The sequence below is a fragment of the Nestor notabilis genome, unplaced genomic scaffold, assembly GCF_000696875.1.
Source record: "Nestor notabilis isolate BGI_N333 unplaced genomic scaffold, ASM69687v1 scaffold3473, whole genome shotgun sequence".
NCBI classification, from domain to species: domain Eukaryota; kingdom Metazoa; phylum Chordata; class Aves; order Psittaciformes; family Psittacidae; genus Nestor; species Nestor notabilis.
In genome coordinates, this window is record NW_009920408.1 from 57,076 (window position 1) to 78,211 (window position 21,136).

At 37.8% G+C, this 21,136-nt stretch overlaps 1 protein-coding gene across 1 annotated transcript in view; it reads right to left on the reverse strand.

The window, feature by feature from the left end:
* CEP350 (centrosomal protein 350kDa) overlaps positions 1–16,326 on the reverse strand; it is a 62,832-nt gene extending 46,506 nt beyond the window's left edge. The window contains 10 exon segments of the mRNA XM_010010652.1: positions 78–199; positions 845–1,500; positions 2,310–2,453; positions 5,510–5,640; positions 9,386–9,475; positions 9,984–10,622; positions 12,731–12,899; positions 13,608–13,722; positions 14,623–14,666; positions 16,254–16,326. Coding sequence (XP_010008954.1) covers positions 78–199; positions 845–1,500; positions 2,310–2,453; positions 5,510–5,640; positions 9,386–9,475; positions 9,984–10,622; positions 12,731–12,899; positions 13,608–13,722; positions 14,623–14,666; positions 16,254–16,326 — 2,183 coding nt within the window.
* Positions 16,327–21,136: the final 4,810 nt, after the last annotated feature.

The window sequence follows — 21,136 nt, forward strand, 5'->3', positions numbered from 1 at the left end:
GAAATGAAATGCCAACATTTAAGTACTGTAGTACCTAAAAAGAGAGAAAAATAGAGAAATGGCCCACAGTGGCTCACCTCAGCAGCGGCTGCTGCGGTTCCGAAAGCGACATGTCACTACTTGAAGATGCACTGGGAGGACGCTCTTGAGCCTTGTTTTCTTTGTCAGATTCCCCAGATGGCTGATAACCAGGTCTGGGCTAGAAATGAAGACAACCAGTAAAATGCATTTTCAAAATCTGCAAGAGTTTAGAAGCTCTTGTCTCATTAAAATAGAAAAGGCTTACATTTCTCAGTGTAGTATCACATCTTTCCTACCACACAAAGACTTAAAAACACAAGACATTTACGGTTTTGTCGCAGCAGGAAAAAAGCAAAAAGCTTTGCTTACATACTGATCTAGTTCAGCCAAACACATCGAATTGATATTAGTCTTTTACCATATATTAATCTTCTTTTGTGTTCAGTTTCTGATTAGAAAATTTAACTCACTGCTGAAGCTTGTCCACTGACTGAAAGCAACTTCAGAGCTCTTCAATTCAGGGTTGGACTTAAGTTTTCTTAAGAGCCAACCTTCGTAGCTGCTTTTAATATTATCCAGAGTTCTGCTTCTATTTGTAATAGAAAGACGATTTCCAATCACCTTTCTTACAGGCCTTGCTGTGACAAAAAGCAGCCACTAGCAAGGAGGCTCCAGATCAAAACCACTATGTTTAAACAAAAGCTACAGTTTTCTCTGTATCCTTGTTCTTAACTGACAAGCAGACCAAGCCATGACCTTCCTAAACATATGACCTCCTATTCCTGCAAACAACTGCAACACAAGTTAGTGAATCAGCTATTACCTGTGTTTCCTGCACTGCAGGCAGCTGAGGTGGCTCTTCTAAAATCGTACGTTCCAGCAATAGTTTAGAATAGGTTTCCTGTAACCGTTTGGCTGCTGAAGGCTCGGGAGGAGGCACATTCTTCACTTTAGTAAAAGCCTCCTTCTGCTTTCTGTAAAGCTCTTGGAGCCTTTTGTTCTTCTGTTCCGTTGCCTCCTTCTGCGCTTTCTTCTCTTCATTCTGCTTTTTTTTCCTCTCCTCTTGCTGCCTGATGATGTACTGACGAACCTCATCTGTATCATAGTGACGTTTCTTAGAGATCACCTGAGGCTCCTCGCTGGCAGCTATCTTGTCCGGTTTCCTTTTGGTTGGACTGTGACTCCTGGCATTTTGAGTAGGTAAAAGAGATTTCTGATTCTGCTTTTCCACATCTTTCTCTTGCTTGGTACTCATGGAATCCAGCTGCAAGTCATCGAGAATTCCACGTATCTCTATGGGCAGGAAGTCCTTATTTACAGAGGCATGATCTTCTTGGTTATCATCTGGAACAGCAGCATCCAGTTTCTTCAGATTGTTCTCGGAACGTACTTTACTTCTGGATCTATCAGAACTTCTTGAAGAGGTTTTATGGGTAACATCCAGTCTAGAATCTGAACCTGTCCTTCCAATACAGCCTGCTAAAGAATAAGACTAGTCACGTATTTCAGGTAAAAATCGAATTTAGGAAATTACATGTGATCACTGCAACAGCTATAACAGTGAGGATGAGGGAGGAGTGCCGATCTCACTGTAAATGTGCTTTTGCTTCATTCAGTGCCATAACCTGAATACAGCAGCCTTTGCTAGGACTGAGCTCACATCCTTTATAGTCTTACCAGCCTCACCACCTCACAGGTGGTGAATAAGAAGCACAGCAGCTACCACCATCCCTTACTTGCCCTATCTGAGATTCTGGATAAATCCCGAAAAATTAAGATTTATGATGCACATAGATGATGTTATACAGTATCTGGAAGAACCCCAATTCCTGTAAAACAGGGATGCCCAGCTCTAGCTTACATATTATATACAGCACATCTGGAAAATTCATCAGGCCTGTGGATTGTTGCTAGCCATTCCTTTCCCCACTAGCTTCAAGAGGCAAAGGCAGACTGCAAGAGATCCATTTTTTTGGTTGCAAACCATCTCTCATCTTTTCCTGAGCACCTTTGCAGCACATACTGCATCTCAAGTCACATTCACAGGGCAGGCTTCTCATGACACCAAGCAAAGTTCATAATCCATCCAGAAAGAGAGGTTATGCATCTCAACCATGGACATGAGCAAAATCCCTCCCCCAAATCCCAGGTTAAAAATAGGAGTTATTCAATTAAGAAACTGATTTCATTCTGTCTCAGAAGTCTGTTTTATTCTGCAGACATGCAGTGTTATATTACAAAGTAAAAAAAAATAATTAAAAAAAATCAGTGATAAAAGCACAACTTACCAGACTTGGCAGCTCTCTCTCGTCCTGTTCTGTCACTAGATACAGCTCTTCTGTCCTGTTCTATTCTGGGAGCTGGACCCAGGATCTTTTTTACTAGCTTTTGTCCCTCCCGCCAGGAGGATGCACTTATTACATAGTTTCCACCTGCACAGTAAGTAATAAATAAAAGTCAGGCATCAGATGGATTTTCCAACATATCAAACAAAATTTATTGCAACCACTTATCATTTCTATACCATTTAGTTCTGTATAAGTGGTATGGCTGCAGTTACACAAAACAGTCGTAACATTAATGTACCACAAAGACACTCAACAGCTCACACAACTACCAGTGCTTCTTGTCTATGCATAACAATGTAAAAATCCATAACCCACTGTAGCACATTCATGCCCTACAAAATTTGATTTAAAAAGGGTTACATGGGTCTAAAACATATAAGCAAATGTTACTGGGGAGAGAGGAAATATCTGTGGAGGTCTGAAAAGTAGCTGTTCATCTTCACTCAAATGAGGAAAATAACAAGAAATAAAAGGAACAGAAAAAGAACAAAAATAAAGGTGGGAGATAAAGAACAATTCACCTTCATATTAAAAGAACATTAGCTGTTATTATAAGGGGAAAAAAAAACTTCAGAAAATTTTAGATAACTGTTGCAGTATGTGTCTTGGGAGAAGTTAAAAAAAAAATAAAAATAGCACGCAGCAGTTGTTCTAAGCCAATGCTAATGGTCTGCCCCCTAGCTGGGATTTCTGTACCGTGACTGAAAATATTTAGGATAAATGCTGTTAGTTGATACTGAATTCAAGAGCAGAGTACATTGCAAGTGACAGAAGCCCAATCAAAATGTTATTAGTATTATTTTATCATTCTACACATAATTAAATGATAAAAAATTGGGTATGATGGCTTCTTTACCTAATATTGGTTAGATTAAATGCTAGTACACAGCTCACCTTTCATCCCACTAACTTCCAATATTATTGTTTTGGTTTTTTTTTTAATAATGACCTTAAAGAGCTCTGGAGAAAAGCATAATATAAAAAACCCCAAAAAACTATTAATAACCCACTTCAGACAATTTAGCAGTATTTTATTGCTAGAAAAGTACCTAACTTCAGTACACAATTTGCAGTTGCTTTTTAACCATTCTGTTTCAGGTTCTACCTCTGACAGCACTACCTAAACAAACCCAGACACTGCAGCATGAAAACAACACAGTCAAAGTAAAAGGGATTGTTGTCTGGGCCCAACAGGATTTGAAGATATGGTACCAAAGCAACTTCAGGTGAAATCCAGGACAGCAGAAGAAGTGTTTCAGTAATCCCAGTCCTCAATTCCCACCCACACCCCCTTTCTTTTCCTTTTGTTATTTCAAACCAGAAAGAGGAAACTTGCTCAGTCAGAAGCCTATAGCCCATTATTCTTTCATTTACTAACAGTGCTCTTTGCTTGCATTGTAAATTACCCAAGTATTTTATAAATCTGTCACTTGAAACATGTCACTACAAGCCTCTTTGAAACAGATGTATCAGCCAAAGGGGTTCTCTTGCAGAACTCACTGTTCTTGATTACTTCTGTGTGCTTTTAAAAAGGCAATGTAAAGTCTCATCTTCCATTTCAAGTCAGCTGTTTGCACTAAAACATGCTAACAGGGCAGAACATGAGCTCTAGCTATTTATAGCATTGGCTATGTTAAGCATTTTCTTATTGCTACGACTGGAGGAGGACAGACCATCATGGATATGCCACTTAGTTCTGCTTGTTATCTTCTAGGGATTTCAGGACATCATTCTCCTCACATTTAATCCATTATGGAGAATAATCATTGCCATTAAAGCCTGCAGCAATCTTTGTGCTCCTCCATCACTTGGAACTGTCACAAATACGTAAGTTAATTTAGTATTGTTCCTTAAGTACAAACTGATCAGCATAGGAAGGAGCAAATCCATATTATCACTTAAAGTATTAGTATTCATTATCACAAAATATTCACATGCAGCTTCATGATTTACAGCTTGCAGAAGCGCATTCACTCAAAAAAACCCTTTGTAATAATTTTTAAAGCATTTTTTTTTCTTTAACAAAGTGTTTACCAATTATGGGTCACTGTATGTAAGGAGAAATATAAAACCTTTAGAGGTGCAAGAGATACCTAATCTCACATGTATTTAAAGAAAAAAAAATTGCTCTGTAGTGGGATTGCAGTCATAACTACTTACTTTGTATGAAAAACAAAACCAAACGCAAAGCAGATGTTGGAAGTCTTCCTAATTCTTTTGCTACACACAATCAAAGATTAACATTACTGGAAAACAAAGAAGCACTGACAGAATTCTACATACAGTTAACTCAATTTTCTACTGTAGAGGAGTGCCTTATAGTAATCTCACATCATCTTCTCCTAATACTTTAATTTTACTTGATACACAGTGGAAATGTCAGACAACAGTGTGGGGTGGAAATCTTAACTGGATAAAGAAATAAACATTCCTTTATAAATATAAAAATTTGTAAGTCTTATCAAGGAACAGATTTTTACAAGTTTCACTAACTCAAAAATCCAGTAATGGCTCAAGCCAGAACTGAAGGTGCAGAACAGCAAAATTTGACAAACGACATAGAAAAGCAACAGCCAGAGAAAAGCCAGAGGGACATCTGTTCTCTGCTTCTCCACCGAGCAATCATGCAAGCGAACACCTTTCGCTGCAATCCCTCTTTACAGATGAGGGCAACTTGGCAAGTCCCACTGGCACCGACTTCAATATAATCTCCATTCCTCTCCTCAGTGTTACTCACTGAGTTGTAGGTCAGACACTAATCAGCTTCGACACAAGCAAAACAGAAGAAGGATCCGAACAGAGCTATTGCTACTTTTTGTCTGTGTTGGCCTGACTGATACCTAAGGATACCCATTCCCCCACCCCACCCCAAGAAATACACACTCTTCAGCAGTTTCCATAAAGTGTGCACAGTGAGTGGAAAGGCAGAAAATTAAAACAAATCAAACAACCAACCAACCGACAACAAAAACACACACATCCCCAATGCAGCATATAGTCTACAAACACACAACAGCAGCACTGTCACATATCTGAGAAGACTTTGGAAACAATATGCTTTAATTTCTCTTTATTTCTTGAGATAAAACTCATCTCTGAAGGACACGTGACAGCCTTCCCTCTACAGTAGAGCTAGTCACCTTGTTTGGACTCTGGACTTGACAACTGCGTCAGTTTTTGTACTTTCCGCACTGGTCTGGTTGCTTTTTTCTCTTTGTTTTTCTCACTAGGTTTTCCTTTCACTGTTGAATGCTCTAAAAACAAACAGAAGCTGTTAAGTGATATCCCGCAGAAAAGAACATAGAATAACAAGCTTGCTTCAACATTTACCTTGAAAAAATAGAACTTGGAGAAACACAATAAAACTCACTGACTCTCCCAGATTATATATTGAGATCAACTACTCCCAGTCCAGCATTTTAAAATCCCTGTAGCATGAAAATTGTCCATCAAGTGCTGTTTACCTACCCACTGGAATGCAGCAAACCCACAGCAATGCCATAATACATCTTTACAAAGTTCATTTTAAAATTTAAAAGAAATGTTGACAGTTTGACAGGAACAATTGCTCGTTCTCTCCTACTACACATTTTATATTTTTCAGAATTAATGTTCCACAAGAATACATAGTTCCTTCACTTCTGAAACACACAGGCTGCTGCTTCCACATTAACGCACAACGGGACATTCACTCATTGCCGCCATGCTGGAGCATGGAAGACAGGATACCCGTGTGCTCTGCTTTCTGCAAGACTTGTCACAGAATTCACCCAGTGATGCAGAACTATTCTGTATCACTTGAGCCCTCATTTACAACAGTTAGGTTTTAGCCTTTAGAGATGCCAGGAACACTTACCAAAGATATAGTCATGTTTTACCATGTCCTTACATTAAGGCACAGAAAAAAAGGAAACCAGAAATGTGCCTCAACCACCACCCCACTGAGTGGGTTTCCCAGCTCCCTAAGGTACAAAGCAGAGGCAAGCATTGCTCAAGGAGAGGCAAGCTGTATATCTGGTCTCAGCAATCTACACTGGACATGGTCAAAGATTTCCTAAAGCACTTTAGTTTGCGTGCCTTGAAGATGCTCTTAATCCCAAAGTGATCTGTAGATAAGGAACTCCACGGCCATTAGAATCACTGTTTTCCTATTCCCCTTAAGTAAAAGATCGTGATCAGACAACCTAAAATGACCTCTCCATGGATAGACAGGAAGCTTTATTTAGATGCTAACACTGACTTTTACAGTCCCTAATTTCAGCTGAATCCACTCTCTAATGGATGCCCATAGGAAGTGAAGAGAGAGAACAACAGTCATATTAAAGGATATAGGAAAGGAATTTTAAGAGTCTTTCTCCCTTTTAATATCCTTCCCTTACAAATTTTCCAGTTGTCTTTGAGGCTGACAAGTGCAGGGAAGACATAACCAATTCATCAAGTACCAGAGGCCTCAGAGACTGCATTTACAGAAGTCTAGCTTGCCTTCTCACCTCTTCTAGTGACAAACAGTTCCTTCCTGATACCAGGAAACTGAAGGCTGCCTCCTACTCACTCTATTCACACTACAGCAGTTTCGTTCTAGTACTGCAAGCCCTGAACATATTTCAAGACAGAATTACTGGAAGCTTGGGGTCCATACAATATCCTTTAGCCTAACTGCTAAACAAAAGAAAAAGATGTTCTGTATGGTCTACACTTACATGTAAAAATCTTGTTACAGTGAAGAACAATGCCTCTAAAGATATTAGAAATCTTATATAGTTTATTTTAGCACCACAGAACAGTTTTGATACAACTGACTGTACACTCCCAAAACCCTAGGTTGTATTTTAAAGGCTGTACCTTTAATACAGAATTAACTCATGGATAGATAATGCGACAACCTAAAAATCATTTAGAGAATACATTATGTGCAGCACCAGCATTTGATTATTTGGAATCAGTTATTCAATATTATCTTTTCAGGTCAGAAAGCAGACATGTTCCACAACAGTTGTTCTTTGCTTGGCATCAAGACAGGAGCACGGGTGAACACACACACTGCTCCTTCCTTCAGTAGGCAGAAGCCCACTGAACACATGATCCAAATGTCTTTTTTTAATAGGACCTCTTCAACAAAACATCTAAAAACTCTGGATTTGTACGAAGAGCTCATTAATTATTTTACATTTTGCTTGTCAAAACTACAAAACCCAAAAAAATTAAATGCTAGCATAGATTAAAAGTCTTTGGAAATTTTCACATGCTTCATTACTTTCATAGGCTGATGCTGAATAGAGTATTTGAAAAACAACTTTACTGAAAAGAAGTGGCTCTTCTTTCTGAATAAGAGTTTTTTTATGAGTGATTCCAGAAAAATTCCTCAGTACTTGTCAAGCTGCACTGAAATCTAATAATTTTTATACCAGCCACTATACTATCAGCATACGAAGATGCCTACAAGTTTACAATCTCATCACATACTCCTCTGGTTTTCAATGTATTGACCAATAAGAAAGTTTATTTTTAATATGCAAATTTTTAAGCTGCAAAACTAGAGCCTCTTGAAGGATTTTGTATTCCATTCCTTTCCTTTTCATTCACCTGATTTCCTCGCTCTCCCCCAAGTCAGTCTGTCAAAAGCAATTCAACCTTACAGCACTCCACTGTAATCAGCCTAGCAAATCAAAACGCACACTTGGGCATCCTACCCTTGATCACCCAGAGAAATGAGCTGCCAATGGTACTACAGTTTTTCAAAATGAAAAATTAATAAAGACTGGGTCTTGGAGCAGTACATTTGAGAACATAAAGCATGTGTTACTGTTTTGGTCTTTTAGCAGTGTAACTGTTAAGCAGATACATCTTTTTTATCCTCTTTGCTCACAGTTTTAGGTATCAGAATACTTTGTTGCTAAATGAACGCATCACCTAGAAAAAGATCTTTTCTCCTGTGTTGCTATTTTGCAACAATGACATTTAATGTTTTCCAAAAGACCATTAACCAAAGAGGAATGAGTAACAGTTTTCTAAGCTTTTAGCATTCAACCTTCCTTCCTACGCCTCCGTGTGGAATAAATACCAAAGTTAAGACATTCTGTTCTTTTTTCAATGCAAAGTTATAGAGTCTCCCCTCCCATATCCTATCCAAGCCTTATAATACTGAAGGTGAAAGTTGTAGAGGAAATAAAATAAAGATTTATAAGATTTCTTAAATCTTCTTCTGATCTACCTGTTCTCCCCCTCCTCAAGGAATCCAGGGAAGAGTCCTCTAAAAAAGTGCATGTGTGCAAATCTCTAGGACACAAATTTCTCCAACAACTTCAAAACTTGTTATAACACAGTTCTACAAGTTCAGTGATATTAAATCAAGTTAATGCCATATAATCTCACCACCACCCTTACTGCATGCTACCTAATCTATTTTAAATGAGTATTCCTAAAGACTTTTCACAGCAGACAACTCCCATCTCCCCTTTAGCTACCTGTATGTTCCAACTAAACTACTAACAATTTCCACAGCAGCTTCGGAACCCACAATTTGTTAACAACATATTGAAGACTACAGAATGCAGGCTCCAACATAACAGTGTTAAAAATGCCCAAAAAAACCCTAACTGTTCCCATGAGATAATACAGGTTTCATCAAAACAAAAAGCGAATTGGCTTTGTGCTTTTCAACAGGAAATTGCATTCATTCATGCAGACACATATAAAAATTAAATAAAAATTGTTCTAACAAAGAGTTGTTTATGGGTTGGGTTTTTTGTCTGTTTCAAAGAAAAGCCATCTTTTGACTCTTTTCAGTATTGGTTTCCTATTAAAAGTATTTTAATGAGAGAATGGGAAGATGGATTTTTTTATTCATTCAAGCGTTCAGTGAGTTATTCCTCCCGTGTAAAGAATAAAATATATTTAACAGTCACTGCTTCGATTTTTTGTTTCCAGAACTTTGTAGACTTGTTCAAAATATACTTCTCTGCCTCTTAAGAACAGGTTGTGTGGTTTAATCAAGTCAGTTTGTCTCACCTGTTAACTGTAGTGCTATATCTCTATACAACTCCTGACTAATGTGAAATTCTTCCTCATGCCAGATCTTCCCATCTGGAGTGCGAATTTTTGTTTCAAAAAAACTGAAAGTAAACAATTTAAGAGTTTAAAATAACTGCAAAAAAATGTAAATAAAGCTTTTTCAGGGTGGAAGGGGTGGGAAGCTGCCAAGTAAGAAAGGAAGTACTTGAATTTCTAATCCCAAATTAGAAGACAGCAATATACCAGTTTGTCAGTTGCTCACAGTTGAAAAACAGTAAACTGGGTGAAAAAAAGATTATTAAAAATGTGAAAGGCTTTCTCAATCAATAAGCTCTGGGACCATAAAAAACATACTGAAATAAAATGAAATGCTAATAGGGTGTGCTTTTTTTATATAGTAATTTGTAATGAGACAGGAAGAATTTCAAAAGAATCCACACTTCTTTAAATAGGCAATAATTTTTTTTCTTTCTTGTCCGTATCTTTGATCAAACCATGCTATTCCACTCCTGTACTACCAAACACAGTTATGAGCCACATCCATGCTTTGACATGTTGCTCAATGAACTGAACTCCGCTCCTTCACCATGTATAATCAAGAGGGAGGGATTCTGCACGTCCATACCTTTGTATGATGGAGCAGCAGGTGCAGTTGCCACTTTCCTGACTTTGGGAGTTACTGCATTCCCCGTGTTCGTGATCACGACAGGTTGCTCAACATAGCCTGAGTGTTGCCATCTGCTACCCAACTCTTCAGAATGCTCCCACTGCTTCCGAATCCGCTCCTTCAGCTTCTCCAACTTAGCATCATGCTGTCGCTGTTTCAAAATCTCCAGCCTATGAACATTAGAAGTACTGGTGGCAGAAGAGGAAGACACTTTCAGTTCACTGTCCTGGGATGTGTTACTCTCAGGAGTTTTAGTGGTACTCTCATCTCCTCCAGAGCCACTATTTTTTTCCTCATCCAGTCTTGGAGGTGTTGCAACCTTAAGAAATGCCTCATTATTCTGCAAGGCATCAATTGCGGGTCGGTCATTCAAATACCTAACAACAGTCTCATCTGCAGCAGAAGAACATGGGCTTTCAAAATCTCTGCTGCGTAGATCCCGCTCATCTCGATCATGTATCATACGGCCTATTATTTCCATCTTCCCTTCTGCTTCGCTGAAGTCCAAACTAGAGAGCAATTGCTTGGCCTCAAGTTGGCTGGAACCATGATAAGACAGAGAACTATATGTATCCCTGGTGTAACAGAAGGAAAAAAAGAAGTCACCATCAGAAATACACTGTATGACCTTCCAAGCCAGCAATCAGCATATTCATTAACTGTAAGAATGACTTCCCATACCTCATCTCCACTTTAAAGGTAAGCTCTTTTAAAGTTTCATCACCACACATCTAATAGCACAAGTGTAATAAAACTGAAAGAGGTTTCCTGTTAAAAATTTCATTTTCTGCACTTTCTGCCTGAACATGACTATATATAAAGTTGAAGAGCTGAATTTAGGGTATGTAGAAGATCAGCAAACAGTAATGTCACCCTTCAGTTTAAAAACAACTTAAAATAAAAAACAAGCGTAAAACTTGTTTTACACTTTTCTAAAACAAAGCAATGCCCAGCTTCTTCACAGCACAGCCATTAGCTGAGAAAACAAATAAATTGCACAAGAAAACCCTGTCCTATATTTGAGCATTAAAAAGGCAAGCCTCTGACAAGAACTTCAGACTGAACTGGATGTATTGCAACAAATTTAAAGCCTACTGGGAGCTTAAAAATTCAACAAACTAAGGATCTCTTAGCATTTTGTATTTAATGTTTTCACCAGTGAGAGGCTGAAGATGTTAAAATCTGGCACTTGCGCTACCTGGTTTGCTTCTTCAGCAAGTATGTTTAAAGAACAGACCTCAAGTCAAGTCATAACACTGTATTTGTGAAATTGTCTACCTATATTTCCCCAGTAGCACACTGCTGTCCAATCCACATAAAAATTGAGTGGTTTAAATGCACAAAATTTCACCTAAAGTGTATATAAATATACACACAAGCAGATTGTTTTACCCGTTATTCTGGCTTTTGTTTTCCTACGCACACTTTAAGCATTGACCACAGGCTGCTCTGAGAGCAGGACTAATATGCTAACCTAGCAGCTCTGACGTTACTTCCCAAATTAACCTCCCCAATGCCACACAGTTCTTTTTACTGTAAGAAAGCCATTCTTTCCACCTGGATGTAACAGCAGGAGTCTAGCTGTTCTCATTTTCTTCTTTTCCCTAGAGTCCGTTAAATTTACCACATAGTTTAGAAGCAAATAACTGATGTAAGCTATTCCAGATAGGGAAGACAACAAAACTGACCCAAGATCACACAACTGATTCACATCAGCCTCCCATGCATCAAACAAGGAGAAAAGCCTCACAACTGACAAGTAGAAAAGGAGACTAAAACTCAGATCTTAGGATAACGATTATTAATGGAGATCTAGTGGAATTTCAAAAAATACCACTGTCCCAACTCCACTCTAATCAGTCAAGAGCAACCCCCAATTCACTGGGAGAACATTTAGAAAAATATGCAAACTATGTGGTAGAATCCAATAAGAAGACTATTACCAACCCAGCAAAGCTAATCATCAGGGATGCCTGTGCAAAGAACACACACTGCTTAAAAAACACAAAGAATTAAAGAAGTTATGGTAGAAGTCTTTTAGGCTCTGATATTACAGCAAGTTATAGATAGTTTATTTCTGCTGCAGGTTCTAAGTTTTTGTGGCATCTTCTGTTCATTACGGCCCTTAACAAAGACTAAGAAAAATAGGCTTTCCATATTTTCCTTCATTCCTCATACCCCACCATGCTCTATGGCCTCCAATATTCCATGCCACTTTTTCTCCTTGATACAGCTATTCTTCTTTGGATTTCTCACACACATGAACTGAATGCAAATTTAGTACTAGATGTTCTTGCTCTACACTGTCTTATTTGGGAATATGTGATGAAGAACTAATGAAACAAAGTTGGATAAACAGGAGGAAATACTCTTTTTGGTCCTTATAACTGAAACAAAAAACCTATCAAACTTATCAGGCCACTGAGGCCACAGCCACATTAATTTGATGATCTGGCTCTATATCAAGACATCTGGTTTTAAACTCATATTCACTGAATGATAAATAAATTTGTATTTTTTTTTTTTAAAGGAAGACACTTTTGTCCAACACCACATGCTGGTCATGTGGGTGGGTGAGGAGAGGAAGCAAATCATTTTTTGAGCAGCTGTCAAAAACGTCACTATTAGCTTAATTCTGATCTTAGCATATTTTTCTTTAATAGTCAACTTTCTCAGCACTAACCTGTATGAAGCTAGTGGTTCACGAAATTCTACATGATTGCTTTTTTTCACGTTGCTTTCAAGAGTGGTCGCTCGAAGAGGGCTGCGTGAGGATTTCTCCTTGCTTGATTTATTTTGGCTGGAGGACCGGGAAGCTGAAGCAGAAACCAAAGAATTCTTTATGTACCTATCTCTCCACAACGAGAAAACTCTTGGGGGAGCAATTAAGACCACAGTTTTTCTTAGGTTTGAGCAGCACTCCAAAATAGCATTTAAAGTACTACTTCTCTTTTTCAACAAGCTGATTTCAGCAACTAGGAGCAAGGTGGTACGTACTTGAAACAATGATCACATTTAAAGATAGATAATAATGTTTAAACATCAATTAAAAGTAATTAAATTTGTGAAAGCTGTATTGCCACTAGAGGTCGACCTGTCTGTCCTTCTCCAGCAGCACACTACCAGAACGCTCTAAATAGTATTTAAAACTAGGGCTTATTTCTTAGAAGCAAATGTTTTCCTTAAAGGAAATAAAGGGAGCATCAGATTTATCATTCTATCAGGGTGTAACAGTTAACAAACACTAAAAAATAGAAACAGCTAGTCCAGTGTAAACAATTGTTACCCAACACCCCCCAGAACTATGGTATGAGAACGGGATAAACACTGCTCACTCACAACATGAGAAAGTCCTGTCCCTCCCTGTAACCAAGTGACTGTGATAGCACACTTTCCTTCCTAAGCTAAGGGAAGAAAACATTAGTTTCTCTTGGGCAATTAGTTTCATGAATAAAGATAATTAGCAGGAGACTATGTGAGGGCAGGGAGGAGAAATCCACTTTTCCCAGATCACAGTGGCTTTACCCTGCCTTACACACTATGTTCTCAATAACACATACCTTTTCTGCTTATTTTCCTGCTAGCACTAGCAGAGGGCTTCTTGGCATCCATGACAGAATCAAATACAGCCGTGCTGGTGGGAGCTATTTCCAATTTGTTCTCTATATGACGTAGCTAGAATTTGAAGATAATGCAAATTAGAATAGTGTTTTCAGTTTTTAGGCTACAGGGTTTTATTCCTATAATGTGACAAATTTTTCCTCATTTTCATAAAGAATAAAGCCACAGGCAAAAGCAATTTCACAAGGCTGATACTGCAAAACTGCACAGCCTTATGGCCAGAAACTACATCAGATTATTAAGTTTTGTTTAAAAGGATTATCTAAATTAGGTCTTGCTGCATATTTCTGTTTCCATAAGTAGGCTGTTGTGAAAAAATTAAAATTAAAATTTAATAATAACATGCCATGCAGAGTCTTAATGCTTGGCCTGAGTGAAATATTAACCTCACTTGGAAAAAATTCTGTAATATTCTTTTCAAAATCGAGCATGATACAAGATTCCACACATAAACCCCCACACTGATGCTAAGCTATTAAAAAAGAGAGAGGGACAAGGCTATGTGAAAGAGCTGAATTCCATGACAAAACAAGCTATTTGGCTTCACTGAAACCAGGCTTCAGAAACTAGTCAAGTTCTTGTAGAAAGACACCAATTCCAGTGCTCAAAGATGGGAAATGAAATACACTGATGTTGTCCCAGTTTCTGACCAGTAAGCAGGAGAGAGCTATTTTTTCCAAGTTTTCATAAGTCACCACTTTCTAAATAGAAAGATAATACTAAACTCAAGACTCAGCATGTGTTACCTACACTCAAGATTGAGCTTGCTGTGGCAAACATTTCTTCTGCTGCACATGAAAAACTGTTTCCAAGATACAACAATGGCCAACATGCATGTACTCCAACTGCTTGCCTTATTTTAAACTGTTTAACAATCACTGAACAAAACAATACCTTAGTTAAAAGTTTTGTAGCCATTAACCGATTTGAAAAGGAGTAAGAACAAGTACTTACAGCAGCCTTAGTCTGAGAAAAAGTAGTCCATGCTGCAGTTAGATCTTACAGAGCAGGGGGCAGGAGGGGGAGGGAAGAAATACATTAATACATGGAAAACAATGAAATAAAATGTTGCTTCAAAAGAATTTTCATGGGCTCACTAATCAGATTCTTCTAATGACTCAATTCCAGCCTGTCAGTCTCCTCTATGAGAGGCTGTTATCAGTCAAAATTCATCCTACCACAGCAATAAAGTATGTAATGTAAAATGAGTATGTAATGTTAATGAGTTCACTACGTTAAGTTGATTGTATTATTACACTTGAAATCGAATCTACCATGTTATAGAAGTTGTTTAGAAGACAAAATAAAAGCTGGTTATCTACCCCAATGCAAATATTTTGCATTTTTCCATTACACTATAGTTTAACTACTTTTTTTCCCTTCCATTTTCTTCTTCAGTAAATTAAGCATGAATACATGATCACTGAAAGACTCCACTCAACAACAAGTTTTGAACATGTGAGTTTTGAACTGTGCATCTAACAAACAAAGTAGTAGCAATGCTTGCAAAGAATAAAAGCAGGAGGCACTAATCAACTTCAGACTTTTATTCTAAGCAAATAGCACTTGCTCTTTGCACAAACTAGGTCAATAGGATACAGCAGTATTTTCAGTTCCCCTCTTCTTTTGGATTCTAACGGTTTTCTTCTAATGTAATGGTTTATACAACACAACATCCAAAACCTTAATGTGTGTCAGAACCATCGAGAGTAGTAGGGTCAGAGTGGGTTTTTTAAATAAATAAGTATTTTCCTTATAGTTGAAAAGCTGCCAATTTTATTTCAGGTAAGATAACCCTCTTCCTTTGCGTTACTGTAAGGAAGTAGCATAGAAACAACTTCACTTTGACATCGAAAGACAGTGCTTAATGTCTGTAGAACACCTCAGTTTCACAAAGTATGTAATTTTAAAAGAAACTGAGCATATCACAGAAAACAATCAGCAATAATGTCCTCTTACAGAAAAAAATAATAATCTGCCTCTACTTTCAAAGTAGCTTCTGGAGTCCAGTTTTGTCATAGTGGAGATCGTAAGACTAATCTTGAACCACAGACTTAACATGCAAATCAGCTCTACAGACTAGAGCTTTCTTCCTCCCAGGGATGTACTGTAATTACATGACAGTAGAAAGCAAACAGGATTTCTCCAGTTCAGGGAGACAGAAGTACTGCAAGTCATCCTAGTTGAGATGTACTACTGCTACTCAAGTGTCCTTAGCTCTTCACCACTTCGGAACTGAGCAAGAGTCAGAAGCTACTGCCTCTCAGCCTCGTCACTTCTTTCAAGAGCCTACAGTTCAGTTTCTGTTCCTGCACTGCTCCTCCTCTACAGTACTAAAAAAAAAAAAATAAAATCCATCTCTGTGCCATCTTGGCAACCGTATGATAGCCTGGCAATTCCTAATGCAGATCAGCAAATAACTGCTGATCAGAATATGAAACTGCTATCTCTGCAAAAAGGAAGCCATATAACACACAGTCTTCACTTCCAAATTGAGGCAAGAGAATACTTTCTGTAAGAACCCCCTAAAGTTTCAAACAACATCATCTTCCAAAACAAAGCAATAAAACTGAGAAAATCCCTACCTCTGGCAGAATCCTTTGTTTGGTTATGCCTCAGATTTTGCAGAGGCACCTCTTTTGACTTGTTGCTCCACATCATGTCAATTTATCTACAAAAAATATAAGTAAATAGTTATGTAAGAATCAAAGGGGTATAAGGTAAGAACAAATGTATCTTATGCTAAAGAGAACATAACCTTGATCACTATGATGAATTTTCACCTCATATGATTTCAAACTCAGATCAAGAACATCAGAATATCAGCATGAAATCACAAATGTGTTTACAGCTTGCACTTTTTCAGAAACCATGTAATTCTGTGGACAAAGAGGGTTTTGCTCTTCTTCTTGTATATTACAAAGAAGAGTGAACTTGATAAAAAGAGGTCACACAATTTAGATCACAGTAATAAGTATTCCAGTAAGTCTGAAGATGACCATTCTGAAATACTGCACATGAAGGAGTAACAGAGACAGCACTACATGGATTGAACCTACAAAATACCCAATTCTGCCAATAACAGATGAATGTGTCACCTCTATCTGTTAAAGGAAGAGGCAGAAGAGAATTGCGCAGCAGGACACTACAACCAGGAAAAAAAGACAAGACATGGAGCTGCCATGGTTTTTCTGTGAACTTCAAAGGTAGTCTAAAAGAGTGTGAACTCTGAGTAACAAACCAGGCAGCCACTATCACCAAAGGAATTCTTTTATGAAGGCGAAAAAATAAAAGCTACACAATCAAGAAAGGTAATCTTAAAAAGAAAAGGCATGTAATTTATGCAACTCATTATTTCTCATTAGTTTCACTGCAAAGGATGGGCTGTCATATGCAAAGTTGAAAAAGACTTGAAAGAAGTGCTATATAAGAAAAATAGTAAGTATAAGAAATCTAAGAGGGGTTCGTAGAGCCAGCAAGAACTCTGATTAGCAAGTCCTGCCACTACCCTCTCACCAAGGACCTTCTGTCTGGTGGCATGTCCTTACTGAGCTGTCTTCACAACAGACTGAGGTTTCTGCTAGGGAAAAGAAAAAATTAGGTGACCATTATTTCATACAGGAAGTTCTAGACTTCTGAAAGAGCCATAAAGGCGCATTTTCCTCTCTCTACACTTCATTTCTGAAGCTTTCTTTAGCTTTCACTTCCCTATATAGTGTGCCACATAAAAAGGGCATTCAAATATGCAGGTCATTCTTCTGATAAAAAGTGATCAAACATCTCACAAAATTAACACTGTGTACTACTTACTGAAACAGATCATTGCCTGTATATTTTGTGATACAGATTTTTATCATATATGGTTTCAAGGACACTCACAGTGACCAGCAGTGAAGCCTGGTCCTCACATTCAGTTATACAGCTTGTATTTAAGTCAGTAGTTTACTCCACAAAGCTTTTGCTATGCCCCAAGACTATCAATAACAACAGCACAGGTCTTCAAAGGACCTTTAGTTGTGACTTTCTTTAAAGAATCCAAATAAATGTTCAAAAGACTGTGGAAAAGGTAAGTGAGCTTAAATATATAGGTACAGTAAAATACACATACACACAGAGTGACATCCACAATAACACAGAAGTAGAAAGAAGTAGGGGGTGTTTTGCCTTCTAAGTATCTAGTTCAGGGCAGCGAGCCAAGTGGTTATAAGATTCTGCTTCTAGGACAGGTGCTGCAGAGCTCATTCATGCACAACTTGTGCCTCACGTTATTCATGCTGTAAACCATAAATGAAATGTAGAAAAACAAGTATTAATAAAAATGGGGAATTTTTTTATAAAGAACCTATTTTGAAAGCCACTGAAAATCTCATAAGATACCATTATGTTTCTTGCCCAAACACAAACATAACAAAACCTACTCAATACGTAAATTTAGCATAAGAGAACTTCCCGAAAAGCAACCATTTCTTAAGGGATTTAGTATTACTCTTCATGTAATTGCTTGAAATTTATTCTTATAATCAGAATTACTGGTATAGACAGGAGAACTTAGTCAGGTACTAGACACAGGACATGACAGCATTCTTTTCTACAAACGTCATTCCTATGTGAAGACATGGAAGAGACCTGACAGATCAGTAAGCACGTAAGACACCAGAGAGGAGGAAATGGAAATAAAGAGAAAATCACTGCCAAAGAAAAAAGTAAGATGAGAAACTAGTACTACGTTTACTAATAAGGATACCAAGGATGGTGTTGAAGGTACCACAGATAAAATAACTAGTCAACTTAGTTAAGAGGACACGGAGACAGGAAAGTAGAATAAGCTTAGCAAAGGTACACAAAAATGTGAAGACATGAAAAACATGGCTGCTAAGAAGAGAAAGAAAAGTGGTGAGAGAAGCAGGATATAAAAATAGAAAAGAATGGAGAAAGACAGGAAGGAGAGAAATGGAATGAACTTTTGAAGAACTGGCATAGAAAGCAGCAAAAAGGAAGAAAAGAAACTGATATATTGGTCCAATTGTAGTTTTTCCAAGTATCCTCAGAGTGATTTTTTTCTTAGTTGCACAGCCTCTGTAAGAAAAGGAAAGAGGAAACTCAGAAATCATGGCACAGCACTGAAGCAAGGCAACAGGAGGAAGCTGAATCATACAGACACAAAGAAGGCAGAGAATGTGAGCAAGAGATCACCCAATGTTTTCATTGACATTTAGTAGTTATGCAAAAAAAACCCAGTATGCATAGGGAACAGTATTCCTCAAGACTTCATTTCTTATAAAAACAGAAGGGATACCAAATGAAAGGGATACCACAAAAGAACACATGAAGCTTTGTGAAAAGTAGAGAAAGCAACAAACTACTTACTTCTATGTGGTATCCTTAAATGTTTAATCCCCAAAGTAGTGGGTTTTGCTACAAACTGGGTATACGGTGCAGGGGCCACCGCTTCACAGTTTGAACTACACTAAGGAAGCAGTGCCAATAAAAGAAGCCATCTTTTCCTTTCTTTATGCCTTGGTCTCTCTTGCCTTATTCAGGCAGAACGTCAATGGGATTATGTGGACTGTTATTATTATTATTATTCTAGTCTGGTAAAGACTAGAAGTAGCTTTTTTGGGTTTTTTTGCTTTACTAGTTTTAGCTATGTCATACCATAAGCTACGATCTCCTTGCAAGCAGAATGAGAAGGATGGAAACATTGGGGAACAGCCAGATCCGTCCCAGTCCTATACTAGCTACTGTGGAGTAGTAGCTAGTATATATAGAACATCTATATAGCTAGTATATACCAGTATATATGTTCTATATATACTATAGCTAGTGTATACAGAACATCTACAGTGTTCCCCAAAAGCAAATGTTTGAGGCTGCTACTGCCTTTCCCTCAAGGAGAATGAGTGCGACTGGAGAAAACAAGAACCATTCCCATCAGCTTCTTCTTACCAGCGGAGATACCACTGGAGCTCAAAGACACCACAGAAGCCAGAGCCTACACACCCTGCTCCAGTGTGTCCCACTGCACCTATGCCTTGTACTGCGCAGACAACTTGTCCATGGGGAAATAGACACAGAGACATATAAAAGGTTTTAGGGATGTTTTTTTCCCTGTTTATAAAAATATTTTAAGTTTTCATATACACATAATTGAAAGTTGACTTCTGAATCCCTAAAGACCCTCTGGAGTGCCTGTCTGTGCTGCTACAGTTCTGCGTTATTGGCAGTAACAGACATACACAGGTGAACAATCAGACTGGATCAAGCAAACTATTTTTCTGAGCCACCCCACTGAAAGTGATGAAATTTCGATTTAAAGATGCCAGAAACACTTTCTATGTCTCCTCAAATACCACAGAATTCAGTTTATGATGATATGCTTGAGTGTGGAATACAAATACCTTTATCTACTCATTTTTGTGGAATCCAAGCTTTTACCAGATTGCATTATCCCATTTAAATGAGCTAAAAATACTCATAATGTATTGTTCTAAGATTTATATATATATATACACACACACACACACACACAGAGACACATTTTGGGCTTTTAAGATTTTTTTTTTATACAAAATTAATATCTCTTTTTGTGGGTTTTTTGGCCTGAAGATATTTTGAGAAAACTTTGCCTCTCCAAGCAAGATGCAGGTAATTTACTGACCTTCCTCAGGACTGAGGACAAGTTCCAGTGGAACAAACAAATCATGACACATTTGTCAAAACAAGTGCGCCATCTCCAGCATCTATAGCCGACTCTGCAGAATCAGGCAGGTCCTCCCCCCACCTTCTTTCAATACTCATTTATATAACAAGCCTCCAAATTAAATGTATTTGAGGGACAAAAGTTCTGAAAGGAAGTTAATGTTCAAAATCCAAGTACAACTCCAACTGCATAACACTTCATGGACCCAAACTTCATCTTCACACTTCTCCACCATATTATCTTGAGTCTATAATCTCAGCTTTGTTCCTCCAAAATTATTTCTGCTACAAAGTTGGGGATTTTTCTTCTTATGATTTTTAAGGGGTGCAGAGCTAAAGAGTCAGTGAGATCAAACTACTCAGAGTGCCTTTACAGGTAGTTTTGCTGGTATTTAATCTGACTGCCTGCTATAAGTACTTGCCTTAGAAATATTCTACTGGTTCAGACTGCACTGCATCCCAAGAGCAAGTCCACATGCAACTACAATGGACACAATCATGTAAAGCTGATGCAAGAAAAAGCTAGAAGTAACAAATACCAACAATGCCCAAGGAGCTTGTGAATGTTAGCTGCTCTGAATGAGTGAAGTTTTAGATAATATTCAGTATTTTGTCTTGTAATGCAAACAGTAAATAAACCAGAACTCCTCACATTTCAATCATTATGACTTTGGAAAATAATAATTACAACAAAAAAGCCTCAAAAGTAAAATAAATGTATTGATAAACTTTGATATGTCTTAAGCTAGAAAAAAGTAAAAAAGTTTTT